We start from the raw sequence: 19,148 nt of genomic DNA on the forward strand, positions 1-19,148 counted from the left end.
CTACTGCTAGCTTTTTTAGCCAATATTATATTTGCATTTGCAGAACATAATTTTTGACATTTTAAATTATTTTCCTACTATTTCTATTTTCATGTTCAAATCATTCTAGACAAACTTCATGAAAAGTCTCAGTTTGATATATATTTAGAGATTATCATACTAAAATAGATTTTCTTTTCCCAGTGCCAATACTGGTACAGTCAGAACTACAGAAGGAAGGGAATCTATTCTCTGTGACATCCTTAGTAGAATAAACTGAAGAATAAATTTTGCATGTCTGTTGGAGCATAATACTATGTAAAATGAACACATTATTTAAAAAACATTTTTTCTCACAAAGTTGAAAATCAGTTTTTACCAGAGGAAGAAAAAGTATCCAGAACAAAAGATTTGAAGTAGTCCACCTAATACAGATATCTGTCTTTGTAGAAATCTGTCTTTATGAAAGAGTGCTAAATTTTAGCTTTAAATTAGCTTATCAACCAGACATCTTCACAAGCAGAGTACTGAACTGTTTATAAAGTATGCACAAATTTACTCAGTGGATTTCAGACAAAGAGATAAATATTTCCCATATAGTCTTTGATAGAACAGAATCATGAAGATAATATGAAGCATGACATGATATTCTAGCTACAAAAGTGCAGAGGACTCTAGAACAAATGCAAGCAAAGTAACTGACTAAAGCAAAAGATTCAAGCCAGTCAATTCAGAAGAACAAACTTGCTGGAAAACAGTTCAGTAGAATATCATGGCTGTTGTCATTCCTTAAAAAAACAGTTTACTGTACTTGTCGAAAGTTTCAACATTATCTTGGTCACAAAAAGGAGAAGATACAAAGAAAATGCTCTGCAGTCTTTATCTAAGAAAACATTTTTTGCAATATTGAAGGAGTAGGAATACTATGAACTAAGAACAAGTCTTTATGTACATATATTATAAAACCTAAATTTATAAAGCACAGAATTACACATATATACAGAGATAAAAATATATGTATAAAAATAAATATTTTACCATATCAGTTTTTACCTGGCTGAAAAATAGATAGGCTTCCATCAGTATGTCCAAATACTACTTTTCCTTTTTTCTTTGGATGCCATCTAAAAAGACTGATATCTGACAAGAAACTATGTGCTTCTCTATGTACAGTTACCCCGCTGTCAGGTCCTGAGATAGTCCAAATGTACAACGGACCTCTGTGGGATACAAATGCAACGGCATCACCTGCGTTCCAGCACCAGCTAAGTGACGCAGGAATTCCTGAAACATACAGGTAAACCTTATAAGAACAAGGATATGAAATTCAGTGTGTTACTGCTTGACCCAGTATCAGCAACTTTCTTGAAAAGCTGTAGAAATAATTATTCTACATAAAAATGATCAGACTGAAATTTAGACAACTGTGTGAACATCTTATGGTGTAAAAGTATACCTATAGGCAGGAATTTCCCAAATTATTTTAATGCTACTTTGATGGGCTGTATTTTATGATACCTATACTTCATTAGTGCCAAAAACATTCACACTTATGAAAGGGGATAATCCTGATCCTGTAAACAGTACTTTCATTCATGCACAATTCCATTCACCATTATGTTTTACTTGAAGCTATTTGCTACTAAGCTGGTAAAATACTTTAAAGTTTAAAATGTCTATTTTTGCAAAACACAATGAAATTTAATTTAGAGATAAATATAACAGAGGCAGATATTCGTGACAAAATTGGAAAATTAACTCAAAAGAAGTCTGTAATCAAAAGAAACTCTTGATAGCTTTCTTCAGTATATATGACAGATTTAATTCAGTTGCCTAACACCTAACTGTAGGCATTCTAGTTTAAGGATTTTAAGCTCCAACTCCCACTATCCTTATAACTTAATAATGTGTTTCTGAAGAAATAAATAATGGTAAGACAAACTCAGGATGAAAATTCAAAACTGTAATTAGACATTTTAAACGTGGTAGTGTCATATTAAGCAGCATTACTAGGAGGTTTAAACATATTATCCCTAGAAGTAAATTAGCTTTTTAAAAAGTTTAAAATAATAATAATCCTTCTTTCACATGTAATCATTGTCTGATGTAGTTTTTTTAAACAAGCAATGTATTAAAAAATAAGTATCAGGCTTTACATTAATGCATAAACTGATAAAATATTCCTTAGAATAGATCAAATCACTGTGGGTTTTTTCCTACTTATTCCTTTTGCAGGATATACAAGATGTACAAGATTTTTAGAGGTATCCTATGTGCTCTGGAAAGAACAGAGTAGGGGGTCCCAAAATGTCTTAGAACCACCTGAGATACTGTTTCTGGATTGCACCTGTTTTCCAAGAATGCAAATGTAGGAGTCAAGGACACATGACAGAGACTGACAACAGAAACACAGTTACTGGTTTTGACTGGAGGGTATGAATCAGAACTGGCGGGGAAATGTGACAGTCACAGACAGACATTTAACCCCTACACTTCTATTACAATCTCCAAATCATCAGTTTCAAGTCCTCAGAGAAGATGCAGGTAGACAAGCATTAGGGTATTTAAACAAAAACTGGTTTTCTAATTCACTGATAATTTATACTTGAATCTGTTGAAGGCTACACTTTACTTGCTTTCACTTCCATAAAGTTATCATGAAAACACACAAGGTGTAAAACTTAATTATTTATCCTTTTATACAAGTGATGGAAATTTTTTTTTTCCTGCTAAACAATGGCAAAGGAAATTCCTGAATTGGTCATGTACTTTAGAAAAATTAACCAGATGGTTGAGAGCAATTTACTCAATTTACTCAAATACACTATCATTATTTTCTAAAAATATGCAACAAATTTGACAGGAATATTGTGTTAAACTTCTGGCCTATCAACTGCTTAGAGTTTACTCTATTTCAAGTATTTCTGATACCTGTGGATGAAAAGGCTGTATGGATCAAACAGATCTCCATGTCTGAAATACCTTTTGTATTGTCCAGCTTGGCCACAACTTTTTGTTCAGTCACATTCCAAACAACCACTAAGCTATCTGCACTGGCACTTGCAAACATGTCAGGATTGTGAGGACACCAAGATATGGCTGTGATTGTCTTCTTATGCTCAGACATAATTGCTTGTAGCTTGAATTCATTGTATCGGTGATCCAGCTAAACAAAATGTAAAATTCATTTTAGAAACATGTATTTTGTAAACTCACTTTAAGTACTGTTGGGTTGGAGAGTAGTTTATATAACAGTGTTAGACTTACTGATGAATTTATAGTGGATTTAACAATTGTCAGTACCTGACATCTCAATAAATTAAATTCTCATACATTTGACTTGGACAGAATAGGTGTCAAATATTCAATTAGCCCAACCAGCATTATCACAGTCTGTCCTCTTGTCACTTATAAACTATCATATTCCGTTAATAAGTGCACTCAAACACAATCCTAAAATGCTTTATATTTATAGGCATGGTAACAATCATTTAGTAATCTGCAAGGTTAATCTGCAAGGTGTTAAACAGGATAGAATATGAAAATGAGTTTGAAATCCTTATAATTTCTTAAATCACTTCAGAAACAATACAATTAGAAACCATACACAACAGTACAATTAGAATCAATAAATCAAATGCCCAAACCTGACACAGTAAATTTTGTTTATTTTAATCCTACCAGCAGTATAACTCATGAAGTTAAAATAAGTGCATCCTTTATTTCCTGACACGTTTCTCAGCCTGAAAATTCCACATCACAGCTCTTCTATTTTTTTGTTAGGCGTTGATGTATAGTAACTGCAAAGTTCAGAAAACCATGGTGCTGAGCAGTTCAGAAACAAAAAAAGTAGTAACTTGTTCCAAATCAAAGAAAGGTAGGCCACTGAATCCACAACTTTGCACAGCGGATTAAACTACTTCAAAAGACTACTTTCACACTACAGCTTCAAATGAAACCATGGAATTGCTTCATTTCTCTCAGAACCTGCTCTTTATCACTGCACTTCATTCATCTCAAGTGTTTGCTGGATGGCCTGTCTTTTAAGAATAATTCTTGACATATACAACTTCAAATATAAAGTTTATATCAGTCTTTTGCATTAGCTATAACAAGCAGAAAAAATAATTTGGAAGGGATATCTTGAATGGAAGACTGAGCTTTATATAGACATCTCAGCAGTAATCATACTTTCTACTACATGTAGAAAAACTTACTGAAAGGGTCCAAAGTGAGATAGGCAACAATGTAAAAATATAATTAGTCTGTTCAGTAAAAATAATCTTACCTGATAAATATAAATAGCAAGGGTAGCACAGTAAGCAAATCTGTCCCCACTAGCAGCACATACATCCTTGTTCCATGGCTGACATCCAGCAGCTAAAAGTCCCACTTGTTTAACCTGTGACATTTTTGCCTTTAAAAGAGAAATTCATTAGACTACAACAAGATTACAGAATGTTAAAGAACAGAATAAAACATTTTTGTTCCCATAAATAACATATACATATGTACCTTAAAAATATAGCTAGCCTTTATGTTTTAATAGTATCATCTTGTGTTTATGAGGTACAAATTAATGTATCTGAAATAAAGCCAAGCAGATGTTCAGACGCTTCGGTGCTACACAAGGCTGTTCACAGGAATTAATTTGGGAGGAAAAAAAAGTAGGGGGACAGCACGTGAAAACTTAAATCGTTCTCGATCAGCTGAAACTGTTCTTCATCACTTTCAATTTCTTCTGCAGTCTGGTTCAACACTTTCTACATCACAATGCAATGCCTTCTCTGCTCTCCTCTTCCTCCCCCACAAAGACAGCTGGACAAAATAAACCGTATGCTAATAATTCTGTTTTAATTAAGTTAAGCAATGTGTCTAAAAAGGTCTTCACACCACTTGCATAGAACAACTATGCATTGCTTATTATCATTATCCTTTTTGGAGAAGCTTTCTAAATTTTCTTAACAATTACTGTTTAACAAAAAAAGTTGAAGTAAACTACACCTTCACGGTCCAATGCAAGTCTCAAACTATCAGCTCTGCTCAGAATGAGGCAACAACTGACTTTAATGTAAAAACACAGGAAATGTTTTGCCAGTCCAGAGCAATTATGCACCTAGCTCACGTTTCATTCACGATATCAAAATGTTACTTAGAGCACATGAGCCTGGCCATTTTACTATGACCCATTTACATAGGTCAAACCCATTCTACTATGACCAAGAATGCACACATTTATAAAGGTATTATTAAAACTCAAATCCTGGATAGGTTGTACAAGATGGCCTCCAGAGGTTCCTTTCAACCTCAACCATTCTGTGATTTAAGAAAACATTCAAAATGAGCCTTGTTGCATTTATTTACAGCAGACAAGTAAGGAAGGCCATCAGTTTTCACAGAATCTCTGAATTCACTTAGAAACCAGTCTTCATGTGATACAAATGTTCCAGGTTCAAGCCAGCTATCAACTGATATAATGCCTGCTCCATCAACCTGCAGAAATAGTTGTGGCTTTACCACCACTATAGAAGGCTTCAAACTACAACTGAGGTTGATAAGGATGACTAAGTAGATCACAGTCTGCAACAGTGTGGTGATCTAAACGGCAGAACAAGGTCCCAATGCCTGCAAAAAGGCTTTACCACTTCTGTATAGAAGTTAAATCAATCCAAACAAGGCTCTGTGAGCATGACAAAGTACTACCCATACACAGGATATTTAGATAATCCATAGCTGAAACCTCTTCATACATATGACCTCAGCTGGGCTAGCAGCAGAACCCTAATACTGGAAAATAATTGTATCAGTGAGAGCTCCTGCAGACAAGAATCTTCTTGTACAGACTGGTGAAGGGCAGTTCTGCTGAGTTTCATCATTAACACTCAGTGCTTCAGCATGGAATAAGGTAAGGCCCAGACATAAAAATTTACTCCTCCAACTATGTTACAGAATGTCTCATTTAAGGACATTTTTATACTGTGCATAAAATAATGGACTAAGGGAGATTATATGGAAAAATATTACATGGAGTATGTAGGATAGGATTAAGGGAGATTATATGGAAAAACATTACATGGAGTATAAAGATAGGAACTTTAGGTCAGAGAGCTGAGACTATAATCTTCAAAAACCAGGAGAGTTACGTTCAATTCATGAAGTGTTAGGTATGTTTTCAAGCCCCACAAAGGAAAGGGAATTAAAAAGAAAAAATGAGACTTCAAACACAATCAAGTATTTTGAGGGAGCAACTGCTGATTAAGTGAAAGGGTTGGTTATTTAATGCTTTGCTGTGTAACAGCTTTAGGAGAGATATGTTGTCTGCAGATCATTCTTCACCTACTTTCTAACAACTATATGGAGAGGGAAATATTTTTCTGAATGACATTAATATTAAGGCACATAAAGAAAAAAACTTTATACAGGTATGGTAATAGTGACCTATAGTACCAAAGGGAACCTATCAGTCAGCGTTGACAAAAAGCTGATTATATAAATGGTATCAAGGTTTCACTGTAATGCATATATACATGGCATGAAAATTAATTTGAATGATCAATTTTATCTTCCATTTTTCTTATCTGCTTGAGGTATCTACTTGGCAGATAAATAGTAATGAATAAATATAAGAACCAACCGCCATGAAATTGTAAGTCTTTCACTTTGGAAAGTGTGAAATAAAAAATAAATTGAAAGAGACTTATTTTGAGTTCTTCTTTAGTAGAAGATCAGGATCAGATCGAATGTTTGGGACAGACCATCTCAAAAATATCACTGACTATAGTTAGAGTGCTTAAAGGTTCTGACAGTTCTAGATGCCTAAAGAAAATGAAACACCCCTGTTTAACCTCTGAAAATTTTGGTAAAGGAAACTGTACAACAATAGAACAGATATATGCAGAAAAACAAGTTACAAGATACAGCTCTGCTGCAGACTAGTGCTTTGACTATTAGCCTTCCTTTCTGTCTCTGACAACAATATTAACCTTCTGACTTCTGCAGCAAATAAGTTAGAGATTCTAGAGAGAACAGTTCTATAAATTGTACCCCTTAGAGGTTCAATGCGATCCATATTATGTCATAAATTACATGAGTCACACAGAAAATAAATTATTATTTAAAGAATCATCATCATCACCACAAAGTCACAAGAAACAGACTCCAGATTTCTGATTTTGCCATTTAGTGTTCTTTTTAGTAAAATTAAAATTCCAGAGGTCCCTTCTGTGCAATTAAATCAATCACATCTACTCAGAAATATCTGGATTTGGGGCACTCAGAACTGCAACACAGACTTTTTCCAGTCACAGTGAAAAAATAACTGGCACCATTAAAAATCACTTTCTCTAAAATTTAAGTCACCCAGGTGATTACATAACAATTTACTAAAACACAGAGTAATACCTGGAACCAGAAGTCTTGGTTTCCACTCTCGCTTCCAAAGAAAATGATGGCTAAAACACTGGATGTGTCAGCAAACAGGTAAGGAACGTTTAAAAAAGTCATGGTGAAGTAGAAGAGAATTAGATGTACAATACTGGATTGTCATAGGTTTAGTTTCTAGGTCTACCACATTAAAGAATGATTAAAAGTTAACATCTCTTGAGACACTAAGAGTGCATAAATATTTAATTGTAAAAACAAACTTATTTTGTACAGATCCTCTTTTTTTACCTTCTCATATGGGAGCTAAAATGTTCCTGATTTAATGAAGTTTAATCTGTAAGAAAATATTATCTTAAATCTTGCTTAATTTGCAGTTTGATTACAAGTAAAATTCATTGTAAAATTAAGATCTATTACAGATGCTAAAACAGAATTCCACAAATGTTTCTTTCAGAGTAACAACAGATTTGTCTCATAGGATTCTGCAGTAATTGTATTAAAAAAAAAAAAAAAAAAAAAAAAAAAAAAAAAAAATCCCTGTTAATGTATTCAATAGACCTTCATTTTTACCCTGATATGAGAGAAGGTTTTCATCATTATATGAACTCTAGTCTATAGGCAAATACTTTTCTAAGTGGCTGAAAATAAGGAGGTTTCCAAACCTAAGTGCTGAAATCTAGAACAAAAAGGTGCTCTACACTGGTTTTACAATTACCATGATCGCATCTAACAGACTAGCACTTTGGGTTTGGAGATAGTTCCACTGCTAGTGCTACTACTTCCATGTTTTCCATGCAGCTGATATACATAAAAGCCTCTTCATTGTTATTTTTTCATGTCATCAGGACACCTGCATAGCTTAGGGTATTTCAATGGTTTTCAAATGCGTATGTCACTGATTAGAATTCAGGCTGCATTAATCATGACCAGAAATCATTTCATCAAATGGCTGTAAAATTATTTCAGCCTAGTTCTAAATGTATGTCTGTAAACATTACTGGGTATGTCATATGAAGTACTGTATTTGAAATACAACACATTTGTCGTCTTTGTTCTACATTTACATTAATGACAAAAGGTAACTAATACTTCATTTTTTGAAGAAATTCATCAATAGAAGCCTCATTCACAAGTGTAATTTCAAATAATCATTCTTTTGATACTATTTTTCTTAGTCTGACATCCAAATCAAAATGTCTCCTAAATAAGATCAACATTTAGATTTAAAAAATGCTGCTTTGTGATATATTGTTATTTCACTGAGTTAATAGTTCATGCTTAAGAAGCATTATTAAACTCTGATTCTTTGTATCGATTTTTCCTATTCAAATATATGTTAAAAATTACATAGGTACAATATTCTGAGCTGTATTATAGAAAGGAATTTGCACTTTATTTATTTAGTAATATTTGGGTTTTTAAACTTGTTAATGTTTCCTGTTCCTTGTAATGAGTTATATACCGTTTTACAAAAAATACTGTAATTAAGGTAGCATTTGCTTTGAAATTCAATACAAGAGCATCTAGAAGAAATTACAATTGTGTCATACTGACTGTTATTCTCTTGTATCATGCATTAAAGCAGTTTCCTGCAGATCTTATCAGACATTATAGATTTCTGTTGAATATACTTATAGTACAAGGGAAAAAGCAGCATTCATCAGAACAGCAGAGTAAAAATGGCAGAAAACTAAAAATGCAGTATAACAATAAATATATATATATGTATGATTTCACATGTATGATTTCACACATGTTGCATTTTTATACAAGGCGATTTTTTAAAATAAGGGATGTACAAGTAATTATATCAGACTCTTAAGAATAGATGGAAAAAAACTGTGCATGTAAAAAACATATACCACATGGGGAAAGCTATCAAAGGATGCCCACAGTTTCCAAGGAGATGAAGGGAAGAGGGAGGACAACAAAACCTTTCTTTTCAATTGGTATGAGCAGCAACATTCTAAGTCCTTCCTTGTTGCTAAATATAGAAAAAAAAATTAAACTGAAATTTTGTATACCATAGAATATTATTTAAAAATAAAAGCTGAATGGACTAGATACATAGACATGGCTATATATCAATAACTTAAAGATAAATGCCTAATAATCCCTACCTTAGCATAAGTATCATTTTTTGTAAACCACTTAAGAATTTCCATGTTCATTCCGATACCTTGCTGCTCCCAAAAATGCAAAATCTTGTTCTGGTTGTAGAATGAAATCACTTTACTTGACAGATGAAGGAACTAAACCTTGATGTTCACAGAATAATGCAGTTACTAAAGGATGCAGGAGAAAAGACTGAGCATTGTGTCGCACCACACACAAAAACCAGCAGTGTCAGTAGCCTGGCAACTGCAGCTCTTTAACAGGCACCATTTTAATTTTAACCTGTTTTCTCTGCTTCAGCTACTTAGTGTATTTCATTGCTTGTTGTATTTCCTGAGTATACTACAATGATATTTACAGAATAATAATAGCTATTTTAATCAATCACTTAGCACCCTTTAATTATCAGAGATGTGCTTGCATGTTATAAGTTTTCATAAATTTATAAACATTAAACACAACTAAGAACACATGCTTATATTGTTAGCAACTGTGGTTCACATGGTGTATGACCTGTCCAAATGAGAACATATGCAATAGGGCATGCACACAAAAGTGAATATACTGTAGCCTTATGTTAATTAATATGCTTCTGTGTACACAAACTTCTAGTTTCTGAACAGCTATATGTAGTAAAGTGTTAGCATCCTCTGCTTCTGTTCATTCTATTGTCACTGTCTTCAAATCAAGTTCATGTATTTTCTTGTGTGGAAAGCTTGCTGTCACTCCTGTATTTTTGACATATAAACCTGTTATATCTCATGTAGACTACTGTCCCCAGGTACCAGGGTTTTTTTGTCAATATGCCAATGACAATGTAATAATTAAAGATCTCCTTTACTGATATAAAAGTGATGTCTCCTTAAAAACACTGGGTATATTTACCCATCTTTGTGGGAAAATCCATTGGAGATGAAAATGTGACCTGTGAACCACAGAGTTTCAAACTCACCGCTCTATCCAATGGGACCAGTTTAAAGCACCAGATGAAACAATGAATTTATCTTGTTAAAAACATGAAGGTCTTCCAACCTAGCAAGAAATCTCTGCAAGCTTGCAAGACACAGTGGAAACCAACTTCTTCCTAACTGCGCCTGCTTCAATAGCATCAAGTCTCATGTAAGAACATAAGCATAATTAGTATTAGCCTTCTTTCCAACCAATGGCGTTGGAAAATACCAAGCACATTATAGCCACATTGAGAAATTAAATTCTATTTATTATGTCCAGACCCATTAAATAAAGGATAATTGAAAATATTCTGGTACATACGCATCTTAAAAGCCAATGGAAAATTAAATTTGCTAAGACTAAACAGAGTAATGAAATTTCCAAAAATGTCAATGTTTCTGGAAGAAGCATTTAAGAAGTTAGTATATTTTCTAAATTCTATTCTGTACTATCTATCCATTACATTTAACTTTATTTATATCCTTTACTTTATGAATCTGGGCATCTCAAAAGTAAAAGTAAGCACCATCAGAAGATAAGCAATCTTACACTATGAAAACTTTGACAATATGTATATTGTCAAAGATCAGCTGTCATGGATTTTAATAGATCCATAGGAAAAAAAGGTCAGAAACAAAGAAATAGATGGCAGTGTCATATTTCAGTTATAATTTCTTAAGAACCAGACAGCTCGGTATCAGTTGAGCTACTCCCTTTAAACGAAAATTGTTCCTACTTTGCGCAGAGTACCAAATGGCAAAGAATTTTCAGCTCTTGATGTGAACAATCAAACTGCAAGTACTAACACAGGTCTCCAGATATTCTTAATGACGCTGTACACACACTACTGCCAGCAACCGCTTCTGCGCAAAAGATGAGTAAAGACTAACTATATTAATCATGACCGTCACAATCTAGAATGAAGTAGAATTATTACATAGGTTTATGCATGTATTGCTCTACAAAAGTTAAGCCCTTCATGCTTCCCGACAGATTTTAACCTAGGTTGTCTGCTGCTTGTTAAGAGTGTCAGTTTGGTCTACCACTGACCACTACAGACAAAGAGTTTGTATGCTTCTCTGTGAAAATTAGAAAAGGTTTTTCTACATTTGTATACAGTTCATGACACACAGACTGACTGTGGCTCCGGAAGAATCAGAAGATTAACCACAGGAATGAAGAGAATGCCTTGGACAAGGCTTTGATTTTCAGCAAGACTCTTTAGAAACACCAGAAGCCTTTAGACTCTTGCAACCAGCATTTGCAGATGGAATTTCATAACTTACGATAACCTGTTCAAAATAAGTACATTCAGTTATCCACATGATGACTAGGAAAAGAACACTGTTATTTAAAAGATCATTTTTAATGAACAAGTGTTCTACTAGTGTTCGCAGCCATTTTAAACCTTCACAATAAACTCAGAGCCAAATTACTGCTAGAACGGATTTAACCACAGTATCTTTGGCTTCACAAGAGAGGAAGTTGGAGACCTGTCACTGGAGTCTGGTAAAAGTTTGCATTTGAAATCATAGTCTGAGACTGTATTTTTACAGAAATAAACACTTATTTGAAACCAAATATATTAATTCAAGATAGATACCCTGCTTAGAAAACCTAAGCCCAAACCTAAAAATCATAACTTGGGGTAAGTTTTACAAAGGAGTGTTTTTGACTGTCTTTTTGACAGTCCTTTTACAGTTTAACTAGAATATCCTTTACTGTGAAGTTTTAACAAGATAATCTAAAAAGAAACAATAGGGTTTGAAACAGAACATGGAGAAGTTCTGGTACATCTAATAATGCATCATGAGCAATGTTGAACTACATACCTAATCAACCTGAGACATTATATCTAGCAGTGGTAACAAAAGTCATATGGTACCAGAAATCTAGTTTTCAGATACTGTATGATATACAAAGAAATACATACAACCATGTTTGATCTCAGTATAAAGCATCTAACAGTCTTCATAAGAATTTTGTTCTCATCTTCCAACCCAGAACTACTACAATCACCAGAAGATTGCTTTTCTGCTGGCAAGTTGCCAAGACACTTTTGATTTCAGATAGTTAACCTCTTGACACATCTCACATGTGAATCCCTGACATGAAGCTATTAAAAGATAACTCCAGATCTGAAATGTTCGTATCATGAGTGACATGTAAAATGAGACCAGTGTAAAAGTATTAAAATCTAGTTTTTAATATGTACGAGCATGTAACTGGCATTACCGAGTAATACACAATAATACAATTAGAGCAGCTGCTGGCCCTTATGTTTCAGCAGCATCTCCTGCACTTTGATTCATTAGATGAGAATATACTATCAGAATGAGAAACAGAAATTACAAAAATATATGGTTACATAAAGGAGCTTGATGCAATGACAAAAATGTGACATATTCACTTCCCACCATAAATCTATGAAAGCAACAGTAAATCAAGCTTGCCCAAAGCATGCAGTTAATAAAACAATTAAAAACAAAACAAAAAAAAAAAATCCGAGATATCCTGCAAATGTTGCTATAGTAACAACCCCTCCTCCTTGAAAAATATTAATAAAAACATACAGATATCCAAGGTACAACTTGGAAATAACCCTAGGTGAATTTAGTATCTCCCAAATATTTTTGTTTTTCTCAGCTACTGCTTACAATTATTTTAGTTTACTCCATGCACAGTATATTAATTACTCCTATCACAATAAAATTGAATGTTTGATTTATATCTTATTACATGTTAAAGAATTAGTACTCATTAAATTTTGCAATGTAAAAAATGCAAGTAGGTGGCCACCAAACTTCCAATATCTTTTATCCAGCTATCAATATTAATTTTCAAAAAGCTCATTTTAGATGTGCTTATCTCTGATTCAAGACCTCATTAAAGCTACTAAAAAATCCCTTCTTAGCACCACTATGGGAGTATTACTTTTGGTACTAGTAATATAATAAACAGAAGCTTAAAATAGAAAAATATAAAGGAAGTAAAAGAGAAAATATTAATTTAAACAATTCTTACTCGTTGTTGTCCTTCATACCAATCATCTTCATCAAACCAGTGGGAAATATAAGTCATCCAAGCCATGACAGAAGGCACAGTTGAAATAAAAAATACAGGACCTGAACACAGGTAAGCACAGCGAGTCCTGTGCTAAAATTTACTCTTACACTACAAGCTACTCAAAAGATGAGAGCTGAACTCTGTGATATGATTCTACATTAATAAGCTTTACATTCATAAATATATAATCTGAAATATTTTTAGCAGCAATTTAAATGCTATATGTATTGGATTCTGAACTGGAAAAGAGAAATCACACTAAAGCACTTACTAATTATATATTCCAGTATTATAAGTTAAAGCAGGTCAGTGCTTCAAGCTCAATTTTACAGTGCTCCTGTGCTCTGAAAATGAGGTGCTATTTGAGCCATTCTTATTTGTCTCCTAAAAAATTATTTTCCTTTTTTTCAAACGTACTGTCTGTAAGAAATGTGGTTCAGTGCACAAAAGCTTGTATTGAAATGTAAAACACCTTCAGAATCATGGGAAATGATATGTTTTGGTTATGTAGGGAGTGGTTTCAACTGGCACAGTAGGAGGGACCACGATTATTGCAAGTGTCAAATACGTTAACGCTTTTTTAAAAAGAGAAAAAGGAAAGGAAAAAAAAAAAAAAAAAAAAAATCTCTTGTTCGCAGCCAGCAGAGCCTGAAGGGCTCAGATACAGCCACCGGCACTGGCGGGGAAATTCACAAATCCTAATTTTCACTAATTCATCAGAATGCATCTGCTTCTTTTCTCTCCCTTGGGCGAGTTTTGTATATCTGACTATTTATTCCTTCTGCAACTAGTTATCCTTTTCTGGTATGCTCACAAGTTTCACATCAGATTTCACAGTGCATTACACCAATGAAAACAAGAGGTAAAGTGAGGAATAAAAGCTGTATTGTTCAAACCACAATTCAGTACTGTAGCAGCACACTTAATGAGCTATGCTGTTTAGGAGACATTATCACATAAATCTTCCTGACTGTATGGTTGCAGCAACTATCAAAACCTCAACAGAGATTATGGACACCTAAATAACCCCTGGTTTCTTAAGAAATCTAGAACCCAGACAACCTCTGCCTTTCTATACTGGATTAACAAGCCGTTTACCAAAATTCATAATATAATAAATGAGAAAGCTAGACTGTGAAGTCAATTGTTCAACCAAGAAATAAACAAAGCAAAATTTATTTAGGAAAAGAACAGCTGGAAGTACCAGATATTAATCTGGAGTTACCGGGCAACACTACTTACCATTTCCAAAGAGCAATTCACTGACATTGCCAGGCCTACTCTAGCACACACAGGTTCCATTAAGGCTTTCATATGAGCAAGCTACATTCTCAGATACACAGCAGGGTAATAAAGAAAAGCAGCAATAATTTTGCTTTCCAACCTCTTACTCAGAAATTATGACACCAAAGGGGAAAAAAAACCCAAACCACACACACAAAATAATAAAAATTTAAATCAAGACACCCACTATATTTATGGGAAGTAGCATTCCCAGATTAGCAGACCTTTTTTTGTGGTTATACAGTCCTCCAGATAAATGGCTACATACACAGGAACATAGAGAGGAACTTCCCACCATACTGCTGAAAAACTTAACTCCTAGAGGGAATTAACTCCTAGGGTTCTTAACTCCTAGGGGGAATGATTCTGGTAAAGTAACTACATTTTAGAAACTAAAGTTGCTATGTATATGTAATAACTAGTATGTAAATACACTATACAACAGGAATTATATTATCAATGTATGTTACAAGTCAAAAAGGTCTGTTACAATTTAGCACTCACAAACATTAACTTCTCATCATCTGAAGTAGAAATTGCAATAGTGTTGGAAGTATGGGAAAAGCAAACCAGCGAAAAATCTGCAAAACACACATTTCCAACACATGGTGCCCAGAACAAACACAGGGTGGGATGGAGATCCAGTGATTTGCGTTGCCATGGCACCAAGGAGGAATGTGAAGCAAGGTGGAGGCCATGCAGTTCAGGCTGCGTGGTCCCGTTCTTCCACTTTTCTCAAGGAACGTTTGACATGACTATGCAGATTTATCTCTTGCTCTTCCTCATCTCTCAAGGACTGTTTTGCAGTACACTGCAGATCTTATCTCTCATTCTTCCTCTTTTCCCACAAAACCAGCACACACCTTGCACCAAGAAATGTGCTCTGTTGTTACTGAAGAAACAATGGCTTGACCACAGTCCCACCCACTCATACATACATACTTAGATAAATGCTGCCCCGAGTTTGTATCTAACTCCGAGGGACAATAACCAAATAGAAAATCGGAGGGACAGATTGATGGGTTTGTGCTCCTCTCCCCCACACCCCCCCACAGGAAGGGACGCCTTTTGGTAAGATTTGGGCCCTTGGCTACGTTGAGTGATTACCCAGGAATTAAGTGTGTGTGACTGCAATAATTTTTTTGTGTGTAGTGCTATATAGCCAACCTGCAGTTTGCGCATTTATCGTAGGCAATCTCAAAGAATCTCTAGTTGTTGCATAAGAATAAACAATACTATTCGTGAATCTGACTGCTTCTCTTGAATGCAGCCAGACCTACAGCATACAGGCTGTTCGTGCATCTGGTGTCATGCCTGTAGTTACAGCCATAACTGGCATACCAATTAAGAGATATGTCCAGCCGCCTCTAGCCCCTCTAAGCTCTGAAGACCGGCTAGACCGCAAAGGGATTAATCTCTTACCAAATTATATCATTATCTTAAATGCAACAAATAGCTATCAATGCTGTAATATACATATAATTATAAGAACATGCTTTAGAGAAAGGCAAGATATCTTGCTGGGCTCAACACTTTAGCTATATTATATTGCCATGTACATTTTAAAAAGCAAGTGAGATACAAAAAATAAGTCAACTAAAACCACACAAAACTAGCATTCTAGATTTAATGCTGTTCTGAGTCATTTCACAATGCTTAGCACCTCCTGCATCCTCAGTCATATCAGCACATATTCAAGTGCATGGTCCAGACTGTCCACTGTCCACAGCCCTCACAAAGTCTCACTGAGGTTGTGTCAGAGGTCTATGACTGAGCCAGCATGCTGGAAAAGGCCAATATCTAAAGGCAGCTGGACAATACAGGACTGTAGACTCTGAGGCAGACTTTCCATTAGGAGTAGGACTCTTGTCTGCCTGTGGAGAGACCAACAGGGAACAGCATGAGTAGGCTACTTTGCCAAGTATGGAAGTCAGAAGCCAAAGGTGACTGCAAAGCAGACAGAGGTGGGGGGGGGAGGTGGAGGAGGTGACCTCACTGAAGAGGAGCACAGTACTCAAGAGAGGCAGAACAGGTCCACTGACAGTAACCAGGTTCAGGTGACAATCCAGTGATCACAAGTTCACAATGCCAAAACAAATCCAAGGTCAAGACAGGAATTTAGAAAGGCAAGGTAAGAGCAGCAAGGTGTTAGGGCAGACACATTGTGGCTACGGTATAGTTCTGTCAAAGACCAAGGCAACAGCCTGGGCTCCAATGCACTCTAGAACCAAGGGGTGGAAAGTGCATTGATGGAGAGCCCAGACAAGGTTTCTCATAGTTCTTTCTCCCAACTTTGCTATTTTCACAGTGACCCAAGTTACACAGCTGCACCATAGCAGAGCTTGCCTTGAACACAGAGAATTAAACCACTGGCATGAGGAGGAAAGAGAATAATGGTGGAGACTCCAGAACGAGTTATGAGCTGGTCAGGTCAATTAGAGCCAGTGCATTGGTAGAATGGAAGATGCAGAGGACCAGCCATACCATCATTATGTCAGAGTCTTGATGCCATATCTTCATCAGGTCAGAGTCTTGTAAGCTCAGAAGAGGTCACTACACTAGCACTCTGACATAGAAGGAGCATCAGTTTGAATGCCTATGGTCAATTTTACTTTCTCACAGTATAAGACCCAGTAGTGGGAAGCAGCTGTCACTGGCAGTATTACATTGAAGAATCTAACAGCATTCAACTATCCTGAGTTCTGAAAACTTCCTCTGCTCACTAAGACTCTTGTGTCCTTTATCCCAACACTGTAATGAAACCCTGTATCCTGTTACCACAACAGGAGAATGCTTTTCCTGTATTGCTGTTTTGATAAACTTCACAACCCCAACATAGGGATGGCAGACAGAAATGGAACAAAAGATGGTTACTAAGGTGAAAGATACACTGTGGAGACAGGGAGTGACTGGGCAGCTTGAGACTAACCAACAGCTGGCTGGATGCTCAATGGGCCAAGCCTGACAGCAGATAGCTGTATAAATGGCAGACAGACCATATCTCACAGATGTAACCTCCGAAACCATGAGTTACAGGGAGTCAAAGACACTTGCTAAGTCAGGAGGAAGAGTACAAACTAGGCAGATGAAAGAGATGGATGGCATTACATACTTTATTACCTAGATGGGTCATACAAAGGTAATGTTGTTCATATAAGGTATTTCCACTTATAGAATTATAGAATGGGTTGGGCTGGAAGAGGCATTAAAGGCCATCTAGTTCCAACTCCCTTACCATGGGCAGGGACATCTTCCACTAGACCAGGTTGCTCAAAGGCTTGAACACTTCCAGAGAGGGGACAGCCACAACTTCTATAGGCAACCTATTCCAGTGTCTCACCACCCTCACAGTAAAGATTTCTTCCTTATATCTAATATAAATCTACCCTCTTTCAGTTTAAAACCATTACCCCTTGTCCTATCCCTACACTCCCTAGTAGAGTCCCTCCCCATCTTTCCCGTAGGCTGCAATTAAGTACTGGAAGGCTGCTGTAAAGTCTCCTGGAAGTCTTTTCTTCTCCAGGCTGAACAACACCAACTCTCTCAGACTGTCCTCATAGGGGAGGTGCTCCAGCCCCTGGGTCATGCTTGTGGATCTCCTCCCTTATATATGGGCGTCATGTTGGCCAATTTCCAATCTGTCAGGACCTCCTCGGTCAGCCAGGACTGCTGGGAAATGATGGAAATCAGCTTGGTGAGCACCCCAGCCAGCTCCTTCAGCACCCTTGGGTGTATCCCATCAGGTCCCATAGACCTGTGTGTGTCTGTGTGATGCAGCAGGTCACTGACTGTCTCCTCCTGGATTGCCAAGGGGTCGTTCTCCCAGTATTTATCTTCTGGCTGAGGAGGCTGGATTCCCTCAGTACAACTAGTCTTGTTATTAATGACTGAGGAAAAAAAGGCATTAAGCACCTCAGCCTTTTCCTCATCATTTTTAGCCATGTTTCCTCCTATGTCTAGCAGGGGATGGAGGCTCTCCCTGGTCTTTCTTTTGCTGTTGACATACGTACAGAAACATTTCTTGTTGTCTTTGACTGCTGAAGCCAGATTAATCTCCAGCTGGGCTTTAGAGCTCCCAGCTTCCACCCTGCATAGCCTTACAGTGTCTTTGTAATCACTGTGAGTGACTAGCCTCTTCTTACAAAGGCCTTAAATTCTCCTTTTCTCCCTGAGTTGCAGCCAAAACTCCCTGTTCAGCCAGGGTGGTCTTCTCTGGCACCGGCTTCTCTTACAGCACCTGGGGACAGTCTGCTCCTGTCCCATTAACACTTCCTTCTCAAAGGGAGACCAGCCTTCCTGGACCCCTATACCCTTCAGGATTGTCTCTCAAGGGATCCTGTGAAGTAGGTGCCTAAACAAGACAAAGTCAG

The 19,148-nt window shown here is 36.1% G+C and overlaps 1 protein-coding gene across 8 annotated transcripts in view; it reads right to left on the reverse strand.

Annotated features, from left to right (window-relative positions):
• The window catches only part of WDR17 (WD repeat domain 17), a 66,370-nt gene that overhangs the window by 37,741 nt on the left and 9,481 nt on the right, over nt 1-19,148 (reverse strand). For 4 of the 8 annotated variants that reach the window (XR_003398244.1, XM_026847255.1, XM_026847258.1 and 1 more), the window contains 3 exons: nt 4,268-4,396; nt 2,962-3,145; nt 1,033-1,263 (listed from right to left, as the gene is read on the reverse strand). Coding sequence is in view for 7 of the 8 variants with exons in the window: in XM_026847255.1 (XP_026703056.1) it covers nt 1,033-1,263; nt 2,962-3,145; nt 4,268-4,390 (538 nt within the window). In the remaining variant the exon portion in view is untranslated. Of the gene's footprint in view, nt 1-1,032; nt 1,264-2,961; nt 3,146-4,267; nt 4,420-13,452; nt 13,623-16,491; nt 16,498-19,148 lie in introns of those variants that run through there. The other 4 variants (XM_026847253.1, XM_026847252.1, XM_026847256.1 and 1 more) reach the window with 3 other exon arrangements.

Source organism: Athene cunicularia (genome assembly GCF_003259725.1).
Source record: "Athene cunicularia isolate RWA chromosome 4 unlocalized genomic scaffold, athCun1 chr4_part1, whole genome shotgun sequence".
Taxonomy (NCBI): Eukaryota; Metazoa; Chordata; class Aves; order Strigiformes; family Strigidae; genus Athene; species Athene cunicularia.